The 26,243-nt window shown below is 35.2% G+C and overlaps 3 protein-coding genes and 1 pseudogene across 5 annotated transcripts; 1 reads left to right on the top strand and 3 right to left on the bottom strand.

The window, feature by feature from the left end:
* Positions 1-306: 306 nt before the first annotated feature.
* LOC146899211 (uncharacterized) lies at positions 307-3,866 on the bottom strand (annotated as a pseudogene).
* Positions 3,867-4,207: 341 nt separating this feature from the next.
* Positions 4,208-6,979, bottom strand: LOC146899210 (F-box/FBD/LRR-repeat protein At1g16930-like). 2 transcript variants are annotated; one of them, XM_085737440.1, is made up of 4 exons: positions 6,389-6,979; positions 4,900-5,353; positions 4,643-4,810; positions 4,208-4,558 (listed from the first exon to the last, which is right to left on the bottom strand). In XM_085737440.1, the coding sequence occupies exons 1-4, from the start codon at positions 6,916-6,918 to the stop codon at positions 4,439-4,441; spliced, it is 1,272 nt and encodes a 423-aa protein (XP_085593566.1). In that variant the 5' UTR covers positions 6,919-6,979; the 3' UTR covers positions 4,208-4,438. The 2 variants fall into 2 exon arrangements, with proteins under 2 accessions (XP_085593566.1, XP_085593567.1); XM_085737441.1 differs by having other exon boundaries at positions 4,424-4,558; positions 4,643-4,807; positions 6,389-6,975.
* Positions 6,980-9,133: 2,154 nt separating this feature from the next.
* On the top strand, positions 9,134-14,187 carry LOC146899209 (F-box/FBD/LRR-repeat protein At5g56420-like). Its single transcript, XM_085731583.1, has 5 exons — positions 9,134-9,648; positions 10,702-11,185; positions 11,278-11,427; positions 11,550-11,838; positions 13,774-14,187. The coding sequence occupies exons 1-4, from the start codon at positions 9,182-9,184 to the stop codon at positions 11,835-11,837; spliced, it is 1,389 nt and encodes a 462-aa protein (XP_085587709.1). The 5' UTR covers positions 9,134-9,181; the 3' UTR covers position 11,838; positions 13,774-14,187.
* Positions 14,188-15,518: 1,331 nt separating this feature from the next.
* Positions 15,519-20,674, bottom strand: LOC146899208 (F-box/FBD/LRR-repeat protein At4g26340-like). Of its 2 annotated transcripts, none has more exons than XM_085731581.1 (5): positions 20,046-20,674; positions 18,414-18,864; positions 18,154-18,321; positions 17,775-18,069; positions 15,519-15,868 (listed from the first exon to the last, which is right to left on the bottom strand). In XM_085731581.1, the coding sequence occupies exons 1-4, from the start codon at positions 20,576-20,578 to the stop codon at positions 17,791-17,793; spliced, it is 1,431 nt and encodes a 476-aa protein (XP_085587707.1). In that variant the 5' UTR covers positions 20,579-20,674; the 3' UTR covers positions 15,519-15,868; positions 17,775-17,790. The 2 variants fall into 2 exon arrangements, with proteins under 2 accessions (XP_085587707.1, XP_085587708.1); XM_085731582.1 differs by having other exon boundaries at positions 18,154-18,318.
* Between the last annotated feature and the right edge of the window lie 5,569 nt (positions 20,675-26,243).

The raw sequence follows: 26,243 nt of genomic DNA, 5'->3' as shown, positions 1-26,243 counted from the left end.
TGAATGAAATCATGCCTTGTTAGTTTGTGTCAATGCTTGTCAGATGATTGCTATTAAAGTTTCAAACACAAGTTATAATAGTTGAAAACTTAAAAACCATTCATTCATAAAGAACTGATGTTCATACTTAGTGTTACAAAAGTTGGACTTAGCCAAGCAAATGACAGAGTTATGTCAATTCAAGTACTGCTGTTACATAAGTTGGACATAGCCAAACACAAAATACAAGTCTTAACCAAGTAACATTAGTTGGACATAGCCAAACACAAAATACAAGTCAATGGCAATCACATTACATAATGATCACTAAATATATTTCACATTCTCAACACTTCTTAACAAGGCCAAGCAGCTTCCACCTTCATCTCTCAATTTCCTTGGGGTAGCTTCAGCAACATCTTTCCCTGATCCAGTTGCCTCTGCAACTTCTTCATCAACCAACTCAATTGGGTTTTCCATATCTTTCCCTGGACCATCTTTGATTTTTGGACCTTTCCATATTGTTCTGCCACTCCTCCTAACTTGTTTCACTTTCACTATTGGCTCCACAATGGCTCTAACAACATCTAAGGTCTTAACAGAAGGTTTTGTTGGTGGCTTTTTATGCATAGCAGGTTTTTTCATGACCGGTTGTTGGGCATTTGGTGTTGGTTTCACAACTGTGATGACATTAGCTGAGGGCTTGATAACCGTGTGTGCATTTTTTGATGTGTGCACAACAGTGTTGACATTAGCAGTTGGCTTCACATGTGTGTGCATTTTTGGATGTGTGCACAACAGTGTTGACATTAGCAGTTGGCTTCACAAATGTGCGTGCTTTTTTCCTTATGTGCACAACAGTGTTGACATTAGCACTTGGCTCTATTAAGGTGTGTGATTTTTTGGTGGTGTGCACTGTTGTTTGTACATTAGCACTTGGCTTGACAGATGAAGACATAAAAGCCATTGGATTTTTTGGAGGTTTCTTACTCTGTTTTGGAGGAATGAATCTTGTATTGCTCCCAACCTTCCTTTTTTTACTTGCACCCTGCACAGGCTCAGTTATGTCTGGGGTACTCAGTATAGACTCCCCAGTCCCTGCTTGACTCTGACTTGCACTTGCTCCATCAACAACTTCACTTGCACTTGCTCCATTCCCAGCTTCACTTGTTTGTCTTGGTGGCTTTCTCTGTTTTCATTCATAATAGTGCACACATGTTAGCTTATAACTCAAAGTGAATTGATATAAACAGTAAGAATGATAACATGTAAATGTAATACCTTTCTTTTTTTAGCATTGGGGTTGACAGTTAGACTTTTGCATCCTTTAGCATTATGCCCAAACTTATCACATCTTGTGCACCTGTAAGTAGTTCCAGATCTTTTATACTTACCCTGTGATGATGGTACTTCATCAGCTTCTCTCCTTCTAAGCTTTTTTGGTCTTCATGGTCCTTTCTTGTAAGCAGGAGGTAACATCTCTTCACATTCAACCTCTGGCCACATGTATTTGCCATTGATAGCACTCACATTGTGTGAATAACACTTTTCATACATTTCCTTGCTATACCAGTCAGAGACATAATCTTATGGGTTCATAGATGTTTTAGACATTGCTGCAATGGAATGTCTGCAAGGAATCCCCACCAACTCCCAAAAATTACATGAACAAGTTTTTTTGGCAACATTAACAGTAAAGGCCTGACTTCCTCCAACTTGATGAACCTCAAACTCTTCAGCAACAACCCATATGGCAACCCAACCACCAGACTTCTCAATTTCTCTGTTCAATCTTTTCCTAGGCATAGGAATTATCCTATAGTTCCAACTTTCTAGCTTAGCCCTATTGGTTGACATCCTATTCATTAAATATGTTCTAATCCATTCAGCCATGGTAAGTATTGGTTTGTCTCTAGCAACTAATATTGTTGAATTAAAAGCCTCAGATATGTTGTTCATTAAGACATCACATTTAGGGTAATAAGAAAGAGCATGTTTACACCACATTTTAGGGTCATGTGCCATTAACCACTACCATGCCATGAAGTCAATCTTCTTCAACTCATCCATCTTTGACTTTCATAATTGATAGTAAGTTGCTTTGGCTGCACCCATCATCAAGTCCCTGATCAAAGCACCACCTCCAAATTTCTTTTTAAAGTTTGCACACAGATGCCTCAAACATAGTCTGTGTTCAACTATGTCAGACCACTCCTCTAGAACTGATATGAGCCCCTGAAATTAAGAAAGTGTTAAACAATTAAAGAGTTAAATAACCAGATATACAGTTTAAATAAGGGAAGCAATCAGATCTAGAAAAAACACCTAACCTTTTGTTGATTAGATATAAATATCCACCTCCTGTCAGTTCCAATATCTTCAAGCAGTAAGGTAAGGAACCACCTCCATGAATCTGTTGTTTCAGTCTCTACAACTCCAAATGCCAAAGGGAAGTATTGGTCATTTGCATCTCTACGCACTGCAACCAATAAAATACCTCCATATTGGGTTTTCAGATGACACCAATCTACCACTATGAATGGCCTACAACTTGATAAAAAGGCCTCCTTACAACCATCAAAGCAAAAATAAAACCTGCTAAACCTAGGTTGAACACTTAAGGACATTCTCTCAACATTATCTTGCACCTATTTCCTTTTGACACCCTATGAAGCTCAGCTGCATACCTCCACAATAAGGTATACCGTTTCCTTGCATCCCCTTCTATGAGTTCCTTGGCCTTCGTTTTTGCCATCCAAGCTATGTAAAATGACACACCAACTGACTGGTGTGTTCTCAGATCTGTCATTATATCACTAACCTTCATCTCAGAGGTCCTCATCTTATCAAGGGCATATTTGGTAACAAAGTTTACATCAGCACTACGGTTATCTAAAACCCTACCACATGTGTGGTCCCCATACCATGTCTTTAATTTAAATGAATGGATGTATGCCACCTTGCTGCAAAGGGCTGTAAAAAGACATTTGGAATCTTTGCAGACTATCCTACACCTTTCTTTATCATTTTTTAAGATTTTAATCTGGGCCCCATTTAATACACACCACTCCCTTACACCATCCTTGAACTCTTTAAGACTCTTAAAGTCCATGCCAACTGTGAACACATAATCCTTGGTTAGTTGGCTGGGGTTAAATACATCATAAGCAGGTGCTCTCTCATCACCACTCAAATTAGGATCATCAGAATCTAACTCTTCACTCTCATACTCCTTCCCCCAATCTGTATCATCCACATCAGGTATATTATCCACTTGCACATTAGCCCCACTGTCTTCATTCAAATTGTCATTATCCACTTCTTCAAACCCATCTTCAAATCCCAGTGCCCTCTCTTCTTCACTATCAAAATACCTATCATTATTATCTTCATCTTCATCTTCACTGCTACTTATATCACCAACATCTGCTTCTTCATTATCACTGTACACTAATGGCCATTTTCCCTTGTCATTTTTTACTGCCTCAGAACTCTCACCCTTCTCATTGTTAAGTACCTGATAACTCTGACCCAATTCCTCACCAACAACATCATAATTAGGAATATCAGCTACAACATTACTTTCATCCACATTATGTTCAACAAAAAGATCCACAGCAGATTTTTTTTTTAAGTGCATACTCTTTTACAACTTCAGCAGTGGCATCATCTTTAATCAACCTAAAACTAACCTCCTCATCTAACATCCACCACAACCTATAAGGGTTTTTAACTAGCAAATCAGTTTCCAGAATTCCCGTTATCTCAAAGAAACTCCACCTATCAGGATCTAAACCTTCAATCAATGTTTCTTCTCCCCCATTGTAACAAATAACCCAATCCCTAACAAACCTACCCCTGTAATGAAACTTAACAGCAATACCCATATCTGGAAGAAAATAATAAACCCCAATTTAGAAATGATGGAAAGAAGCATAACATGATCATAAATCTTGAACATTTACTCAAACATTCACTCAAGAACAACAACTAATAACACAGACATTCACTAAAAAACAACAACTAAAAACATACTTCATCATTTCGAATGAACATACCCGTATTATGTCAGGATGATTCTCCAGACTCTGCATTTTTCGAACTCGAGTTTGACACCTCCATTGGATTCGCCATTGAAAACGAGTTACACTACCTCACTTTGTTGGATTCGTAGCATAGAGCAAGCACAATCTTCAATCGCGTTTTTCCCCTTTCAAAACCCTAAAATTTCGTCACCCAGAAAACTCAGATTGTGAAAATGACGAGAAGGGTCGGAGGGTATTTTCGTCAACTAAATTTGGTCTCATCTGAAGAAGGGCATTTTGGTCCATTCCCATGCCCAGAAGCTGAGTCATTCAAGTGAAAACCAGTTTAACAGCGCCACGTCAGTAATCAGATGACCTGGCAGTCATTAACTGGGTCAAGGGACTAAATTTTAAGTGATTAATAATTGCAAGGATTAGCGAATACAGGGACCACTTTTTAAACGACGCCTAATTGTAAGGACTAAATATGCTTCTTTCACGTTAGGAACAGTATTAGGCTTCACCGCCAAGCCACTTTCATTTGGTGATGTATCCTGCAGTCAAATAGGGACAATTGACGTAAGATGAAAACAAAAACCACGCACGCACACACCAAAGCTTTAGTTATACTCACAAACCTTGTCGTTCTGAATTATAAGCGCTTGAAGCATAGGACATTTCTGAAGTACACCGTACAGAAAAGTGTCGAAAGTGGGAAGAATGAGCTCTAGATGTAGTAAATGGTGAAATTCCGGAAAATTTATATTCGAAAAATTTATAATAGGTTGACCATCTACCAGTCTCTTCTTGCACGTACACAACAACAGTAAGTAATATTAGCACAAAACTACAAAATATATAATGAAAACATATAGATAAAGAAAATTTCACTCACCTTTGCCGTATAACATCGCAATACTAGACGTTTAATTCCAGTGAGAGCTTGGAGGAGAATGAGTAAAGGGTCAACCGATTCATTTTCAGGAGGAGCGTAAAATACATCAAGATATGCTTCTTTCACATTGTGCAAGTCCCCAACCGCAGTATCATTGGCAAATGTAATTCTGGTGAGGCTAAGGTATTTGAGATTGGGTGCATCAATCTCAACACAAGCTCCAATGTCATTCTCAACGGTGAGTTTCAAACTCTTCAGGGTAGATGGAACACGAAGCTTGGCCAGAGATATGGGAGAAAAGGAGAGTTCCAGGGTTTCTAAGATTGGGCAGCCTGAGAGAAGGATATCCACAGAATTCACATCCACGTTACCAATATCTAGTTTCATCGTTTTTAATGAAGGCAAAGAAATTGCCGAAGATTGTGCTAATTCCACAACAATTTCACCGCAGAGACTGAGCACATTACATAAATGTTATTATAAGTTTCTTAGTGCAATAAGATGAAACCAAATCATGCAACAAAAGAGAGAGATAACCATGCTACGCTAACAAACAAACTTTCTTCAATATTCTTGTATATTATTCCCTTCTTCATCTGTTTACGTATACTAAACCAAATCATACATCGGATTCTTGCTAACATAAACATAACAGTATAATGACTCGTCACGACAAGATAGAATAGATCCTTCTAGAAAGTAATGTCACTCATCAATCATCATCTAAGTATATCTATAATCTATAACAATATTTAAAGTGGAAAGCGGGTTTGTCTTAGCTTTTTCATTCTCCCAATTATACAATTCATTTAAACTATTGTAATTACAATTTATTTTTTTATATAAAAAAAATTAGTTAAATCCCAGTATAATTGGAAGGGTTTGTCTAAAATATGCAATATTGCACGTGTTAAATCAACTAAAAGTATTCTTATTGAAAAACACCAATTATTTATTAAAAAGTTATATATTTAATATAAAATGTACAAGTTCCAAATACAAACTTACCATTTTAAATTTCGTAACATGTGCAAATTTGCAACAGGATCAGTCTGATCAGTATCAGTTAAATCTTAATTAAAAACGATTTTTTGTGTGAAATTTGGTCATCTATCATATCACATTTTAATCAATAAGAACAATGTACATATTTTAAGTAAAAGGGGAATTAGTCACTTTAATCCTGAATAGGAAAGGAGTCGTCACTTTAGTCCATTAATGCAGATAAATTGTAAAATAGTCCTTGAATGTATACTCTGTCAATCAATTTAGTCCCTGAATGAATGCAGACTCCGTTAGTCAATTTAGTCACTGAATGTAGACTCAGTTAGTCACTTTAGCCCATGAAATTGACCAACAGAGTGTACATTCAGGGACTGTTTTGCAATTTCCCTGCATTCAAGGACTAAAGTGACTACTCCTTTCCTATTCAAGACTAAAGTGACTAATTCCCCTAAGTAAAATCTATAATTAGAAAATAAGAAAATACCTAATGGAGAGTAGCTTAAGGCAGGAGAGAACAGTGAGAGGAAGGCGGAAGCCATGATCCTCAGATGTAAAAAGAGCAAGATTCATTTCCTCAAGCAGCGGACCAGCGGCAATACGGATCCAAGCATCGACAGACATTTCCATAAACCGGGCTCCGGATCGGACCCACGAGTCATACAAGTAAGCATGTGGGTCTTCGGGTTGAGACTTGAAGTAACCACATGAGAGACGCATCTTACGAACGTCGATGGAATGTCGTTGAGTGAGCACAGCGTTGACGAAAACGGCGAAGCATTTGAAGTTTTCTGAGTTGGCGCCGAGGATGGGATTATAGTCGTAGTAGAAGTTGAATGATTGGTGATGCTTCCAGAGATGACGATATCTGTGTGAGACGAGGGTCATTGTAGAGACGAAGGTTTTTGTGGGGAGGAAAGATAGTATATGACATAATAGTGTGTCTGGTAGAGGGCTTAATCGGTCGATTTTGTCTTCGTTTTCTTCTGTTTTTCTTCGTTTTGAGCTTTCCTCCATCGTTGTTGTTTCAATCACCTAACAGGGGAAAACCTAATAATCGATTGAGAGGGAGAGAATGTAACTGAAACCATGGGACTCTCACTCCCTTTAACTCCTTTCTTTCTGTCTTCCATTTTTAATCATTTTTTTAAGCAATTGATAAATTCGTAAGAATACTAAATTTGTATGAAAATATATCTTTTTATCTAAACATTTTTCATTTTAGATTTAACTTTTCTGTTTGGTAAAAATAGCAGATAGCTGATAAGCTAGCTAATAGTTTATAGCTGATGACTGAAAGCTTATAGTGGATAGCTGATAAGCTAATTAAAGTGTTTGATAAAATTAGCGGTTCAAGTAGCTGATAAATGTAAAATGAAAAAAAGAAGGACATTCTTAATTTATATTAAAAATTATATAAATTATTATTTAATATATATTTTATATATTATTAAATTAATGTTTTGCTAAACTTGTAGAGCTTCGACTTAGATAGTCGGGATTAACCATGTTACCATGTTACCTAAGCACTTTAGGTATAAGTTATGTATGAACAACAGCAAGCACATAATGAATTACCTCTATACGGGTAGGTTACAGACCCGTGGTAATCATTCAAGTAAGAATTAAGTTTCAAACCCTTATGTAGGTTTAAGACTATATAAGTATGAACATGTCGTGTCTTTCCGTTATCCACACCAGAGGGATAAGAGAGGTTCACATTATGGGGACGTGATACGCTCCGCAAGGTAGGCCCGCACGACATTAAGAGGAGTCCGGTGTTAGCCTCAGATAGGAATTTCACAGGTTATGTCATGGGATTATATTCCGGGGTTACTCCACTCGGGATTAATCCGTAAAATGAATCAAGATATGTATGTATGTTCAACGCTAACCCCTAACACGGTATAATGTTTTATGCAACAAGTATACGATAAGATTATGTTATGACACGGATATGTGTATGCTCCTGCAATAAGTTTATGACGACCCACTGTTGACGATATTAGTCCTCCCCGATCGTCCAGTCAGAATATGTTATGTATATGATATGATTATACCATGATGTTGATGATGTTCAGAATTAGCGGTATTAGTTTCCCTTGACTGCCATGGTATGCAGAGCATATAGCAGGACTTGTAGACTTTAATATGTAGAAGCTCATGACGATCATAGTTATGCACAATCGTTTAGGTATACAAGACTTCACACACGTATAATCAACCACATGGTTGTGTTGTAGACACGTGGTGACCATAGGTTCCCCGAGGTTGCCTATAGCCTAGGATTAGGTAGAACTCACTGAGACTTTATGTCTTTTATGTTTCAGATCAACAGGTTTTGTGGCAAGAGACGGTATGCAAGTAGCTGAATGGATTCTCATCAAATACATGTTCGTACCAGTCGAAGATTCTTGTTTGGATTCAAGTGATTACTAGATGATTGTATTGGATCCCCAAGACTGTTGTGTTAAATGTATGAACTTGTATAGATGTGTATATTCATTGAAACTGTTATGTTGTAAATTTTAATGTATCTAGTACTAAGATAATGCACATGTTAAACTTTCTAGATACGTTTAGTATGAGCGTTACATTTTTTTACTTTGAAAAAAATTGTTTAAGAAAAAAAGGAATGCATGGTCACTCTCTTTCCAACATTTATTCTCTTATTAGATAAAAGGCTTAATTGCAGTTTTAGCCCTCTAACTTTCTCAAAGTTGCGATTTTGACCTCCTAAGAAAAAAAAACTACAAAATCACCCCTAAGTTTTGCAACTGTGGCAGTTTTGGCCCTCAAGGCCAATTTTGACTCGGTCTACGCTGACGTGACACCCTAAGTGAGGTGTCACGTGTCATTTTTTTATTTTTATTTTGCCTTGGGGGGCCAAAACTGCTACAGTTGCAAAACTTAGGGGGGGCTGTTTTGTAGTTATTTTTCTTAGGGGGCCAAAATCGCAACTTTGGGAAAGTTAAAGGGCTAAAACTGCAATTAAGTCTAGATAAAACTTATGACCTACCACTTTAAGTGGAACCCATTTCCAAAGTGTGAGACCCATATCATTTAAGTAAGTCAATTAAAAAACAAGTGTTGAAAAGAGTGTTGAAAAGATAGTGTTGTTGGTGCTACTTAAAAAAAGTCACTAAGGTAGAAAAAAAAACCAAATTTTCCGTCCATGCATGAACGCGGCGTAATTTGACTAAAATAAAACACGGAAAATGAGGTTTTGTATAAGTCAATCTAAAGTTACTGTGTGAAAATTGGAGTGACACAAACTGCGATGGCGGAAGAAGAAGAAGAAAACAACGCCGATGTCATCGATAGGATGAGTAGTTTACCAGACTCACTCCTATGCCACATCCTATCATTCCTTCCTACCAAAACCTCCGTCATGACGACCAGTCTCATTTCTCGCCGGTGGCGCCACCTTTGGGAGCATCTAAACGTCTTCGTCTTCGACGACGAGTCCAACTGCAACTGCAGGAATCCCAAAAAGTTCAGAAAGTTTGCATTTTTCGTGAGCTCTGTGTTATCCCTCCGTAAATCTCGCCACATTCGAAAATTTCATCTCACCTGCTGCACCTCCGATGTTTACAGTTTTCCCGGAGAATGTGTCTACATGTGGGTCCGTGCTGCCATTGGACCCCACCTTCAAGATTTGTCTCTCAATATTACAAACTGCCATGGTGATGATATGGTTTATCTCCCTCCTTCCCTCTTGAATTGCACCAATCTCGTTTCCCTCAGGTAACCCTAATTTCATGCTTTCATCACAAATTGTTACAAGTTAAACTAAGTCATACGAATTGATTAGTGAATTTATTTTGTTAAATTCCGACTAAAAGAGAGTTTTGTTTGGATACATGTAAAAGTTAGTTTAACTATAAATTTATGTGTAAAAATCAATTCTAGAATCAAAAGATACAAATTTTAGCTTTAAATAGAATCAATTTTGGAGTAAAAACACCCATTTGGGGTTGGACTGGTGGTTGGTTTGGGATGTTGGAGTTTGCTCCCCTCAAATTTGATTCCCTCTACTGCCAATTTCGGTGGGCAAGTCCATGCAAAGTTTTGTTTTGGCTTTAAATGGGGCACGCAAATGTGCGGTGGGATTGGATGCTGAATTTAAAAAAAAATAAACAAATTTGGAAGCAAAATCAGCTCTACTAGAAAGCAACCAAACAAATCAATTTTACACCTTTAAATCAACTTTGACTTCTCTAGAAGTGGAACCAAACATACACTAAGATGTATAACCCTTGGAGTTTGAGTATTTTTTTATAGGGGATTAAGGGTTAGGGTTTGGGACCTATGAGTGTGCTCTTCTCTATATCACAAAGTTTGAATCCCCATCAATTTTTGTGTTGGGTTAGTCCATACACAACTTTGCTCTGGCTTTGATTGGACCTAGTAGTGGACGGTTGAGTTGGTCTGCAGATTAGGTGTGGTCCTTGGTCCGGATATCAAGTTTAAAATTGAAGTTACTAAGATGTATACAAAAATATGTTTCTTTTTCAAATTAATATTTAATCATATGAAATTGGCAGCATTGTCATGTTTTAAATATGGAAATGAAAACTTGGAATAAACTATAAAATCAATATCCATATGCACCATAAAGAAAATGATATCCAAAAATTCATTTTTATGAAGTTTAAGCTGATATGTCAAAGTTCACTTTCATGATTTCATTTCTTGTTCTCTTTATATTTTTAACTTGTAAAGTAATATATATATATATATATATATATATATATATAGAATGCTTTGTAACCAACCTGTCTTTTGAAAACATTGCAGTCTTTTTGGTTTGATCCATTTAAAATTTCAACATTCTGCGATTCATTTTCCATCATTAAAGATGTTGAAAGTCGAATTCAGCATATTGGAACACAACATTGACATTGAGGATTTCGGCAAACACCTTACGGATTCAATACTTGTCTTTCTCTCTGGCTGCCCCGTACTCGAAACTCTAGATACCTACTTTTCTCCCTATTTCTTGACCAGAGTTCCCGTTCCACCTTCTGCCAAGAGGTTGAAATTAACTGATGTGAAATTCTCATGGACATGCCTTGAAATAGATTCTGATGGGCTTGGTATAGAGTACGGTGGTTGCAACATCAAACCCACATTTGGCATCATTGGCGACTTGCAGAGCATGGAGGAAGCATATCTTGATTTTTTTTCCTTGCGTGAAAGTGAAATTATCGACCCTATGCTCAACTACCTCCGAGATCTAGGTGGTGATTTACATCTACTTCTGCGTCATTCGACATCAAAGGTGAAGTTTTATTATTATAGTTTATACGAATTTCTATATATATGTAATTTTGTACTAATATTGTGCCATCACTTGTTATCGTGTACAAGCAGAAGCCGCTTCGCACCTCCATTCTAAATTATCCAGAATTTTGCAATTTGCATCATCTAAAGTTCATTATTCCCTGCTTCAACACGAATCTTCTGCTCAACGTGCTTGAGAAATGTCATATGCTTAAAGTTCTCATAATTCAGAGTAGCAAGGTTTGTAGAGTTCTCAGGTTAAATTAAATCAATTTTTGGTTCTGTCTATGTATGCATGTATGTATTATGTATATATAGACGTGCAAATATAATTGAGTCATTGTGTGGCTTGTTGCTTCTAGGATGAACTGTCACCTTCAAGAACATGGGAGCCAAAGTCAACAACAGTTCCTAAATGTCTTGAATCCCACCTGACCTATATTCATATAGAAGGATATCAAGGATTTGAAGATGAGCTGGCATTTGCTGAATATATTTTGCGTAACGGAATTGTTTTACACACAATGCTCATTTTTTTCGATACTTCAATGGACCTAACAAACAAGAACTGTTCTATCAAAAGATTAACTGATATACCAAGGGGCTCTGTCACATGCCAACTTAAATTTGACTCAGCTGTGTCTCTATAAGGTGCAAACTTTCACATTCTCTCTCTTTTTTATGCGGTGTACTAAATTAATGATGGTTAAGACTGGGTTTCGTCTGCATGATTAGAAGTGTTTCATGATATAGGTTTGTTAGCTTTTCTGTTAGATAGTGATGTAGTTGGTATCTAAAAAGCTCACTAAGTTATAGAATGTTGAGTCTCATTTCAGTATCTTTTCAATATGGTTCCTTTTCAAAATTTCTCTCAAACTTCAAGTTAAAGCTTCCTTTTTCCCATACTCTCCTCATCCTCCGATTTCCACTAAAATTGGATGTACCTTGTGTTTTTACATGCATGTCATGGTCACCGCATTTTTAACTATTTTGTGGCTGAACTATGTATTAGCATACCCCTAGAATATCCAATTTGTATTTGATTTAGTTAGATTTTCATTATAATCCTATTTGGAATTGGTGCTCTGTACGAAACTAAATTATTATAGTCTTTCCCCTATTACTATTCATGTTTAAGAATCTCAAGCTTTGCAGGAGTGGAGATTTGAAAGATTTTATTATGTTGAATATGACTTTATCTTGTTCACTAATATTCAGGAAAAACTAATGCATTTTATGCCACTTGTTGCAACTTAGTTATATTGTGCTGGGTAATCTTCTTGTTATTGCTACCAATTTCTAAATCATTGTCTATTTGGGGCATTGGAGTTCCCTTCTGTGAATCCACACATCTTTTTGTTATAATATAGTTTTGATCGTTCTATTCATGAAACTTGATTGATCTTCTATTAAGCCTGAGGAAATATTGTCAACTTTTACAATTACATAAATTGAAGAAAACAAGCCACCTGTCCGGTCGATATATTTAAACTTTTAATCTTCATGTATCAATTAAAAATTTCCTCCGCTAAGTTTTTTTGACCATTTTTGTAAACTAGTTCTAATTGTTAAGCGACTTTAGTAGGTTAGGTTCCATTCAACCATATTTTATTCTACAAATGAATTTCAGAAATTAAATTATATTATGTTGTTTTTACTTTTTAGCATAGACCAAGACTTACATTAGAGATACCAACTCTAATATGAAATCATATTTTGTTTTTGCTTGATAAGAGATGTATAAATTTATGTCATTTGCATTTGTTGGGATTTTTAGAGAATACTTATTCCCTTGAAATGCACAGTAATGCTTAGAATGTGCCTGAGCTCTTGTTAAATTTTTTTTTCTTTAGCAGGTTTATATAAACCACACATTTGATATTTTCCGCTCCCTTCCTCCTCCCTCCTTTTGTTAATGTTTTGCATGCTTTGTAGGTATCCATCAGGTGTTGTTATCAATTGCTTAATATTGTACTTCTTCAATTTATACTACTGTTTAATGTTTTTCATTGCCGAGAATGTCATTTTCAATAATCAATTAATTTTGATGTTAACCAATCATTGCAAATTTTGTGAACAAATTTTACACAAGTATATAGTATATGTTTTGTTTCATTTCATAGTCGTCTGTGTTAGACACTTAGACTGCTGTAGATTTGCATACTGAAAAATATATAATTTAGCAGTTTCGATTTTCAAAGTTTATGGAAACAAGAAAAAGAAACTTCTTTTACTGCAGAAAAGGCCCACTTTTTGTTAGACAATTGTTATCTATTGTATTTTCTGACTAATATCGTGCCAAAGCTCTAATAATCTGTTGTATGCTGCTGCCATTTACGACTTGCCTTTTATTGGTTATTAGATAACTTGACAGATTCAAATTATTATTGTATAATGCTATATGTTATGAGTTGTAAATCCCGATTATGCCTATGGATTGAACTGATGCGACTTACTATTGGTAAAAATATTTGTATCACATTATAAAGGCATAGTTTAGGCATTTGCAGATTCTTTATTTTATAATCTTGTTAGTAGTAAACTTTTGTGGGCTTTGAATAACTTTTGCTGCTAAATGTTTGGCAGTGCACGTTTGGAATGTCGATTTCTGAAGCTGGCGAAAATCATGTTTGCTCAGATGCCTGAGGCACCGTTTGAAGATGACATCGAGAACAAACATATAAACTTCATTTCAGTTCGCATGTTTTTTTAATTGGCTAATATCAGGACATGGCTAACTGGCTTTGGAGGAAAGTCGTTGAAAAACCTTATCACGAGATTTAGAGTCACTTGCTGTCCATGATTACGACTCAGTAATGTCACAATTCAATATCAACTCTTGCTGGTAATTGAGATAAATTAGTCAATTATATCTGTGGCTTATAGTAGGATTCTTTCTGACTTTGAAAAGTTGTGGATGCTACTAAGTATTCGTCCTAAGATTTTGAGTCGCAAAACAGGATGTTGCATATTTTGATCACAAGAATTTCATTTCCTTGACGAAGTCTCTTCATGGTATTGATTGCAATTCTTTACCTGAATACTTAGATTAATAATGTTGATTTTACTATTAATTATCCTTATCATTTCACTGCTTAACTCCAACAACCAAGCAAACCTTGTAACTAATTTTCGTCCTTTATTATAAAACTCACTATGAAATCCCGAGTGTTAACAACAGTAGCTATAAAAATGAAAAGACAACTGTGGAGAAGGTATTTAAATACGAGAAAGTAAACAACATTTCAATGATTTCTCTCTTTTCTCTTGAAAACGGCAAAAAAACTATTTCAACTACTACCAGCAAACCATCTCTATTATTCAACTAATTATTTCTTAAAAATTATGAAACATAAATTCACATTTGTTTTGATTTGATTTTACACACAAAAGTTTAATTGCTCAGAAGTTATATTGTGTTATACAAATTATTTGCGTCAGAAATTATTTTGGGTAAGAGAAAAACCATTGCTTTGTAGTATCATTTAAACACGTTCAGTAAAATGAAATACTATAGTCTTTTTTAATAGAAAAATAAAGTAAGATTGTAGTATTCTTTTTGAATAAAAGTTATTACTACTAGAAGTATAAAACAACTTTGATAACTTGAATTTCTTCAAAAAAAAAGTTTCGATAGCCTGAAGGTAATAGCCTAACGTGGACCTTATTCATTGGTGTTTTACTTACACCGGTAACTATTCCAGTTTCAACACAAATACAATCTGCTTTTATTTCAAACCAATTTCCCAGATGCCATTGGTGTATATTAGTTTCACTTCTGACTTTCTATGTTCTTTCTCAGGCTTTCTATCAATATATTTCCATGTTCTAACATCACCATTATGGAGAAGAATTGTTGCTACCACGGCTTGGTTTTAGCAGAGAATTCCGGTTCAACCTCTTAAACTGGCTCAACCGTAGGTTTCCCCAACTTAGCCGGCTTTCTGTCCGATTTTACTTGAAGGCAGTTTTCATGACCAAACAGATAGGACACATGTCCGATTCCCGATCCAACCAGTTGAACCGGTCGGTCCAATCCGATTTTGATTGCCTTGCATTCAAGAGTTTATCATTATTGACATTCTTACTATCACCACGCCTGTTATCAAAATGGTCAAGTCTAGGGTACACAAATGAGACAAGTCTTGCACCATGCACAAGCTTGTTTTCACCATTGAATCAAATGAGATGTGATGAGACTTACTAATTCAATGGTAAAAAAATATTGTGCATCGTGCAAGAGTAATTTACCTTTGCGCATTGGACAGAACGCATCAATATATAGACAACCAAGTTAAATATCAAAGGAGACTGCACTGAACACGGATAGGTAAAGGAAATCAGATTCATGTGATCAAAATATATTGTTGTTGCGCCTCAAAATAGCAAAATAATTTCACTAAGCATCCACAATCTTAAGCAATTCATCTGATCAAAATAACCAAAACTGAGTTGTATTGTTTGGAAAGCCAATAAACAATTTCCAATGACTTTGTTTTGTTCTGAACAAAACGACATAAACTTAAGCAAGTATTTGGAAGACTTGATATTAACTAGAATGCAAAAAGCATTAGCACAGTGCCAAAACATAAATCCCAAAAAGTTTCAAATTCCATCAAGTAACGAGCTAGGAACACAATAGCCATAATTTGCAAATGCCAAATCCGCACACGGCTTTACCCTGCAACAGAAATTTAACATCAGCCATTCACATAATTTCAATCCACAGGTTTAATCAACAAAACAATAAGCATACTCAGATTTAACAAATCATGTCATATAGCATTATATAACAACTCAAGTAATGTAATCTAATAACCGAAACAAAATAAGCTAATAGAGAATGGCAAAAATTTAGTTGGAAACCAAAATGGATAACAATTGCCCTACTAATGAAAGAAAAATGTAGGCCTTTTCTTTATAAAAACAAAAGTTTAAAACAAATTTTCAGCACCCAAATCGGCAACAAAAGCTATAGGAGTCAAAAGCATCTATGACGTGCGAACTTTGTACACAATTTCTTAGAAATTGTCGATTACCCATACAACAAAAGCTAGCAGCTGCATAATATAGTTGACAATGAGATTATAAGCATTCAAAAGCTTTAAACAGAAATTTACATAGAAAGAGAATTTAAACAGAAGTTTACATAGAAAGAGAACGTTAAGCAATCGAAAAATGATAAATGTAAAACAGGGGAAAAGGTCAAATTTGTTGTTTCCATCAACCTCAGACACTAATATTTCTACCAGAGCTTATGCACATTCTAAGAAATACTGTGTATTTCAAGAGGGAAATTTTTTCACTAAAATCCTGACAAATGTAAATTAAATTAATTAAGAAATTATTCTCTTGTGCAAAATAGAAGCTTCTATAACATGAATTTGGGGTATCTCTATGTAAGTGACAGACAATGTTCCCATACTACTAAAGTCGATGATGGTAGAAATAAATGGGAGAGACACGGAGAATACCAACCTCTTGGTGACTCATTTAGTGACTGCTAACTAATTGGAGGCAGTTTATAAGGAGAGTGAGGGGGCAGGGTCAAGAGTGTAATTCTTTCAATTTCATCAACAAAAGATCAGTCCCTGTTTTAATTTCTTTCCTCTGAACAGATATTTTGACAATAATTTTGTAGCGTACATCATAGTATAGCTTGCGTGCATCATTTAAAATATAATTTTGCCGTGTAAATTTATAGGTTTGTCAAAACTGATTTAGGTCACTATCAGTAAGATTTAGTCAGTGGCTGCAACATCATAATATAACTTCCAAAATTAAATAAATTTGTAGAAAAAATAAACATGGCTAAAACAACTAATTTGACAGATATGACATATCAAACTACATTATAATTTTCTGTCGATCAATGAATATAAAACATTTACTCTTTTCTCATAAGATGAAATCACTGCCATAGTTAAACTGAGTCAAAACTCAAAAGCAACAGAAAAGTGGTCGACTTTTGTGTTTTTCAAAGCTAGAAGGAAAAAAATTGTAAAATGAGATAATATTTTCTCTTTATTTTAGATTTCCCAGAAGATTGAATCATGAATACAAAATTGATAATCATGTTATAAAAGAATACAGGATTTCATAAAAAGGTTGTGCAGAGCATTCTAAAAAGTTAACACTAGTGCCCTGAAGCCCTCAAGTAAACAGTAAACAAAGATTTAGTAGTATTACTTATTTTACTAATAATAACATTAACAAGAACATACAGTGGAAAATAGCCAAGTTAATTTGCAGTAAGAGGCATGAAATTTAAAAGTTTTCGATTCAACTTTAGTAAGCACATAACCATAACATATTAAAACAAACATAGCTACAAGGGAACAATTAGAATGATTAGGTTTAGCGTATAGAGGCCAGTCCAAACTAGGTTTCATGATGAGAATATAACATGGTTGAAAATTTATGTAACTAGGGAAGGGAGTATGGATTACAATTCCACCAAAATCAACAAAGTTGAAAATGTGGTGCAATCATGTAAAGAAAAGAAAACAAAGGACAGCTAGTTGTGCATACTAAAAATCATCTTTAATTCAATAAGCCACATAGAACAAAGATGGTGGAGTTATCACCTTGAGTAGATATAGCTCAGTCAAATGTAACTTGGCAGACAGCAGAGCCCCTCGGCATATTAGAAAATTTGCTAACACAACGGTACTTCTCCCACTTCTTCTTTTGGTCCAAGAAAACACCAGAAATAATCATTTTCTTTAAAACAAGTCCATTCTGCAAAACATAGCTAGCAAATTCCATCTCACTAGAATCTCCTTGATACCCTTTAATGAGCATATTGGACAAGTGAGACACAAGACAGTTAGGAACAGTATTAGGCTTCACCGCCAAGCCACTTTCATTTGGTGATGTATCCTGCGGGCAAATAGGGGCAATTGACGTAAGATGAAAACAAAAACCACGCACGCACACACCAAAGCTTTAGATATACTCACAAACCTTGTCGTTCTGAATTATAAGAGCTTGAAGCATAGGACATTTCTGAAGTACACCGTACAGAAAAGTGTCGAAAGTGGGAAGAATGAGCTCTAGATGTAGTAAATGGTGAAATTCCGGAAAATGTATATTCGAAAAATTTATAATAGGTTGACCATCTACCAGTCTCTTCTTGCACGTACACAACAACAACAGTAAGTAATATTAGCACAAAACTACAAAATATATAATGAAAACATATAGATAAAGAAAATTTTACTCACCTTTGCTGTATAACATCGCAATACTAGACGTTTAATTCCAGTGAGAGCTTGGAGGAGAATGAGTAAAGGGTCAACCGATTCATTTTCAGGAGCGTAAAATACATCAAGATATGCTTCTTTCACGTTGTGCAAGTCCCCAACCGCAGTATCATTAGCAAATGTAATTCTGGTGAGGCTAAGGTATTTGAGATTGGGTGCATCAATCTCAACACAAGCTCCAATGTCATTCTCAACGGTGAGTTTCAAACTCTTCAGGGTAGATGGAACACGAAGCTTGGCCAGAGATATGGGAGAAAAGGAGAGTTCCAGGGTTTCTAAGATTGGGCAGCCTGAGAGAAGGATATCCACAGAATTCACATCCACGTTACCAATATCTAGTTTCATCGTCTTTAATGAAGGCAAAGAAATTGCCGAAGATTGTGCTAATTCCACAACGATATCACCGCAGAGACTGAGTACATTACATAAATGTTATTATAAGTTTCTTAGTGCAATAAGATGAAACCAAATCATGCAACAAAAGAGAGAGATAACCATGCTACGCTAACAAACAAACTTTCTTCAATATTCTTGTATATTATTCCCTTCTTCATCTGTTTACGTATACTAAACCAAATCATACATCGGATTCTTGCTAACAGAAACATAACAGTATAATGACTCGTCACGACAAGATAGAATAGATCCTTCTAGAAAGTAATGTCACTCATCAATCATCATCTATATCTATAATCTATAACAATATTTAAAGTGGAAAGCGGATTTGTCTTAGCTTTTTCATTCACCCAATTATACAATTCATTTAAACTATTGTAATTACAATTTATCTTTTTATATAAAAAAATTAGTTAAATCCCAGTATAATTGCAAGGGTTTGTCTAAAATGTGCAATATTGCACGAGTTAAAGCAACTAAAAGTATTCTTATTGAAAAACACCAATTATTTATTAAAAAGTTATATATTTAATATAAAATGTACAAGTTCCAAATACAAACTTACCAATTTAAATTTCTTAACATTTTGCACAAGATCAGTCTGATCAGTATCAGTTAAATCTTAATTAAAATCTATAATTAGAAAATACTTCATCCGATCACTCTTATAAGCAAAAGTTCACTTTTTAAATTCATTCAATAAATAATGTATGTAGTCTATATATAGACCACATACATTACGGATTAAAATAAAAGTGATTTTAATATAAAATAATTTAGAGATTATATTTTAGAGATTATATGAAAAATTAGAATTTATTTTGCGTTTGTTTACTGTAATAAAAATTACTTTTTTTAAACAAATAATCTAGTTTGTTTGAATACAACTATATAAAAGGGATTTTTCGTTCCAAAGTTAGTTCAATCTTTTAAATTATATTATCTCTCTCCTCTAAAAAAAAATCTATTTTATTTTAAGCTGCTCCTAACAGCTTCACATTTGAAGCTGTTTTTAGATTATTTTTAGATTCTGATTTTTTTTAAAATCTGTAACAAACCGATGCAATACTCTTAAAAGTGATTATTTTTTAAAAATAAGTGATTTTTTCCTTAAAAATGCTATAACAAACGGGCTCTAAATGAACTTAAAAAATCAATTTTTACTTATAACAGTGAGCGGAGGAAGTAAGAAAATACCTGATGGAGAGTAGCTTAGGGCATGAGAGAACAGTGAGAGGAAGGCGGAAGCCATGATCCTCAGATGTAAAAAGAGCAAGATTCATTTCCTCAAGCAGCGGACCAGCGGCAATACGGATCCAAGCATCGACAGACATTTCCGTAAACCGGGCTCCGGATCGGACCCACGAGTCATACAAGTAAGCATGTGGGTCTTCGGGTTGAGACTTGAAGTAACCACATGAGAGACGCATCTTCCGAACGTCGATGGAATGTCGTTGAGTGAGCACAGCGTTGACGAAAACGGCGAAGCGTTTGAAGTTTTCGGAGTTGGCGCCGAGGATGGGATTATAGTCGTAGTAGAAGTTGAATGATTGGAGATGCTTCCAGAGATGACGGTATCTACGTGAGACGAGGGTCATTGTAGAGACGAGGGTTTTTGTGGGGAGGAAAGATAGTATATGACATAATAGTGTGTCTGGTAGAGGGCTTAATCGGTCGATTTTGTCTTCGTTTTCGGTTTCTGTTTTTCTTCGTTTTGAGCTTTCCTCCATAGCTGTTGTTTCAATGACCTAACAGGGGAAAACCTAGGCGAGAGATGGAGAGGGAGAGAATGTAACTGAAACCATGGGACTCTCACTCACTTTAACCCATTTCTGTCTTCCATTTTTATTCATTTTATATTTAGCTTTTTATTTTAACTAGTTTTTTTTTTTCTTCCACAAAGTTTATTTAATAAGAATTGATATAAATATAATCGTTTTTTTTTTAAGCAATTGATAAATTCGTAAAAATACTAAATTTGTAAGAAATATATTTTCTTATCTAAACATTTTTCATTTTAGATTTAATTTGTACACAATGCATAGTTTTATCGTTGTAATAAAAATATAGAACTTGTTTCGCTAGAATGGTTTTATATAAGATAATAAATTTAATAAAAATGTTTTGAAATTGAAGTTCATCACGACAATAAACAATTCATACTATTCTTCAAAAAAAAAATAAACAATTCATACTAGAACTTTTTTTTTTAATATCATGAGATAAAATCCTAAGGATGGGTAACTCTAAAATAATATTTCTCATCTTTATTGTACCAAAACAAAAAATTCTCAACTTTCAATAAGAAAAAATGTGTCTTAACAAGTGTGTTGATATCGACTGAAGTCCATCCATTGATAAGTCTTATAGGGCTCTTCCCCAAAGGAGTCTAAGAGCATGTGGTATGTGAGTAGTCAGTCATACTCATAAGAAGACAACCTAAGACCTCTATAGCATAGGAAAACATGAACCTAGGTGAACAACTGATATAGTCCAAAACACAAGGCACATACCGAGATGAACAACCAGTGTCCACTCCACAAGAGCACTCACGGACCTAAGGTGAACAACCAATAAGGTCCATATAGTAAATCTACTAAAGGACACACTATAAAAGTGTCCCTCAAAAGACATCAGTTGTCCCTAAAAGGACCATAACTCTCCTTCAAAGACAATTGTCTAAACAAGAATGCAAGGGCCTAAACTAAACTAATGATCCATTATAAATATCGACTCTTAAGCATGGGGTCAGGTATGTTCAGTATTCACTACACAAAACATATCATCCCACACTCATCGACTTGAGCGTCGAAGCATTTGCATGTACACCACCCGCATTCATCATGAGAAGATGATCAAGGGCGATGGAGGAGGCAACAATTGACTGAAGTGTCCTCCACAAAGGTCATTCAACGCCATTCACCCAAAGATCTCAAGTCAGGGAGGATCAGTGGGGATTTCATTGGAAAATTGACCTCATAACAAACATTTCCATTCATTTTCAAGAGATCTCATGGTTAACACACATCTCTGCTCATCAGTGTCTGCAATAACCATCAAATAGGCGGAGCAAACAATCCAGTTTTTCCCTTTCTCGACTAGGAACCCTATGAAACCCCCTCAGTGTTCCAACTACCACCAGCATAACCACGACGACCCTTTCAACTCCACCAAGGGTTATTATCCAAGGTAGGCCCCATGATCCCATCAGCGAAGGAGAAACCTAACTCCTACTTTTATAGGAAACCCATTAACCAAGTCTCTCACCCACTTTCACCGGCCAACCAAAAAAGAACAACTGCAGGGGTCGTACAACACCCGAGTATCCCACCAACAAGGAGTGAAACAGCTCAACAAATTCAATTTCTACAACACTCGCTTCCGGGGTGGACCCAATTGACAAAGATATGCGTATAATGTGGGCATCGGAAACTGTTAATTTCCAACCAGGTGTGCTTTGTCTCTCTCAATGGAGGAAGGATGCCAATTATTATACTCAAGAACAGACGTAGACGCAAATTTGGATCAAACTTATGGAATTTCCTCAAGAATACTGGCGCGACAAAACTCTCTTTTAAATTTCAGGCGTAGTGGGAACCCCTCTCACTTTGGATGTCACGACAAATATTAGAGTTTTTGGTCATTATGCGAGAATTTTGGTTAATATGGATCTCTCAAAATGAATCGTTGATAAGATTTCGTGGAAAAAGAAGGCTACACTTTTAAGGTTGAAGTGCAATATGAAAAGCATCCCCCATTCCGTAATCACCGTGGGAGTTTTTGTCATATCATCTCAAACTGCACATGGTTGCATCTAAGAAAGTAATTGAAAAAATTGAATTTAATAAGAAACTAACAACCATACAACATGACCTTTGAAAGAAGCAAGCTAATATACAACATGTTCCCATAAAAAAAGACATTCATTAATATGTTCCTTGTGAAAAGAAGTCGAGGTTGTTGGTATAACCAAGAATTTATAAGTAACGTCTAACAATGACAAGTGTTGCAAGCAATTGTTGCTCATAAAGAGCCACTGCCTACGATTGTTGAAAAGGTCAGTGGGATAAATGCCGCTCAAAATTACAACTATACATCCAAGTCCAACACATCTTTTAGTTTTACGTTGCTTAATGTCACTCATGAGATGGTCCAACATAGGGATGATTTTGTTGAACCTGTATTGGATGTAATCACGTAAAATAACCCCCTCTAGAGAATGTTGAGCATGTTAAGAATATTGGGCAAATCGATCAAACTCGGATTGTTGAGCATATTAAGCATAATAATAATATGTCCCATGAGGAGAGTGCTGAGGAGACGTCGACTGTAACACCCTGTTTCCCAACATAAAAATTTCTTAATAAAATCAGAGTAATTCATCGTAAACGGAATGTCACATTTCATAAAAATCATAAATGGATTAAATAAATATTTATCCTTCAAAATTCAACCAATAAATTACTTAATATCTCGCAGCGGGATTTAACAACTTCTAAAAGTAGTCCTTGGCACCAAGGCCTTATCATAAAGTCTCATAAATAGTCTAAAACATAATAACTAGTTCAATCCAACAACTTCATTATAATTCTCATAAAACAATACGTAAGGAATAGAAAATAATGTCAAAACTCTCATCCCGTTACGTATCAGAGCACCTAAAGACACACTTGTGAGGAGTCCACTCACGACCACGCCTAATCTTGATTACCTGCAAGTTACTCATACGAAGAGCAACATTTTCAAGCAGAAGGGGTGAGATTTCTCAAACAATAATATCAAGCATATAACTCATCAATTACATTTAACAACATAAACATCATATAATTCAACAATTATATTTAAATACATAGATATCATCATATAACAGTCATAATCATCGTCACATAACATCATACAAATATTTCATCACTAGATACTTCGTTAAAACATCACAACTTAACAACGTGACTCGACAATGCATCTAAACTCGACTATGCAACTCTTATCATCTTATATCATCTTGACAATGCAAATGCATGTGGTGCCATTCTAGGGCGTAAGCCCTCGTCGCTTATGGGCATAAATATACTCCTAGGGCATGAGCCCTCGTCGCTATTGAGCAAAAGCTCCTAGGGCATGAGCCCTCGTCTCTGTTGAGCATAAGCTCCTAGGGCATGAGCCCTCATCTTTAAATGAGTATGCATGGACTCAACATCTTATTTCTTAAAAACTTCATGGACATCTTATAACTTCATGACTTAGACCGACATTTACGTCTTAATAAAGATCAACAACGACATTTACAGCACATATTAACTCATATCACATCATCATCATATTATATCAATATCAAACGATAAACAACAACATCTTAAACATTGCATCAACATAAGCATCGTGAATAACACATATAGCGCTTGTATAACAATATCACATCATTAATAACATTAATCACTTAAGCATAAACATAGGCCTCTTATAAGCTATCAAGCATTAGTTCAATATTCCACTAAGGTTCACTTGAGAAAATCCTAAGTTCGTCTCATAATTACCTAATTCAATGCAAGGCAACACAAGAACTCATTAGATCCTTAAAGCAAGTTATTTCTTTCATGAAAATACCCCTAAATGATTAGGATAAGTTTATACACTTAGGAATAAGTTTGAAAACAATTAGATTGAAGAAAAATGCATTTTTTAAGGTTTCTTATCTGACAGGATCGTGGCACGTTTGTCTCCCGTCGTGGCACGATTTTTCCAAAGTCAAAATTCTAAAAATCCTGTTCAAAATCGTGGCACGTTGGTCCCGCATCGTGGCACGTTCATAGCTGGACAGACAGCACCAGATTTTCAACCTTCACGTTTTCGCGCATAAAAATCAAACCGTTAATCCGTTTTCGATGCCGTTTTCGCCTACACGTTCCTGACACTTAGCCCTATCATAATCTACAGAAAAATTCAAGTTTAAACCACCCCAAAATTGTTTTCCAGAACCTCGCATAGTCACTTATTTGCAAAAATGCTTAAACATCGATATTTCACACGAAAAATCTGAATTTCATCCACCCAAATCTCAAACACTGATTAGGACATTGTTAAATTATTAATCTATGAACTGTGCATCATATGGACATGGTTTCTACAGTTTTTCATCATCTAATAATCAAAATCGCTATCTAACCCTAATTCTTAAATCCTCACTACTCAACCTAAAACATGTTAGATGCAATCTAATGATTCACAGACTTAATATTAGTGAAGATAGTCCCACTCTTACCTTAGCAAAATAGATGCAGCCTTTCTCTTAGGTTCTTCTCTTCTCTTGTTCTCCTCTTCTCCAAAAGTCGTTTCAACGTAAAAACGTTTTCTAACCTAGACTTCCTTATTTATAACCCCTCTTCTATTCTTTCCTATTTCCCACTAAACTCTCTAAATTTATAAAACAGCCCCACATCTCAATAATTATTTTATTTAATAATAAAATAAGTCACAACGTCTCATAACATCTCTAAAAAATCACATAAATCACGTACATCTTATAAATCATATAAAAAAAATAATATAAATCATATAATATATCCTAAAACTCATTAAAATAATTAAATAATTAAAATGGGCGTTACATCGACTATCCCCCTCCATGTTGTTGCCCGATACTTCATAAGGACCATGAACTTCTTAGGCAGATGAGGCCTTTGCAAAATAATGAGATCATATGCTTTTATGCCTTTTTTTACTTAATCTTTTACACATTATCTAATGAAGAAGTAGAAGAAACAACTCAACAAATTCAATTTCTACGACACTCGCTCCAGGGATGACCCCAATGGTGGTTTGAGCATCACCGTTTCTTTTACTTTTACTTTCTTTTGGGTTTTTTTTAGGGTTTTGGTTTGGTCCAATTATTGTACACATTTTTTTATTTCTTTTATTATATATTATGAGTAGGTGGCAACATATAAGTGTTTCTTGGAGATGTCAATTGAGTTGGATATCTAAGTCTTTCCTTAACGTTTAAACTCACTATTCTTATTTTATTTTTAGAAGAAAAAAAAGTTTAGACTCACTCTTTTTTTTTTTGACAAAAACAAAACGATATTCATTCATTCAACTTGATAGAGTACATCAGATACAAACATCGCTAAAAACGTAAAGGATGAATCTGTAACTGATTGATGTCGATCTTTCAATAGGAACTAAACGAACACCACGACAAGACACGAAATCAAACGCCGCACAAGACGACTAACAACACAACGCCGCAAATAGACGACGAAATCACAAAAATGTAAAAAGAAAAATCTTGATACATGTGAAAACCACTTATTTAGATTGAAAGAAAAGATGAAAAAAGATGTTTAGACTCACACTTAGTTTGTATAAAAAGTGGTTAAAATGATATATGTTAAAAAA

Source organism: Medicago sativa, chromosome 8 (genome assembly GCF_051527215.1).
Source record: "Medicago sativa cultivar Bolivia chromosome 8, Bolivia_mono, whole genome shotgun sequence".
Classification (NCBI taxonomy): Eukaryota; Viridiplantae; Streptophyta; class Magnoliopsida; order Fabales; family Fabaceae; genus Medicago; species Medicago sativa.
This window is presented reverse-complemented; position numbering and strand designations above follow the sequence as displayed.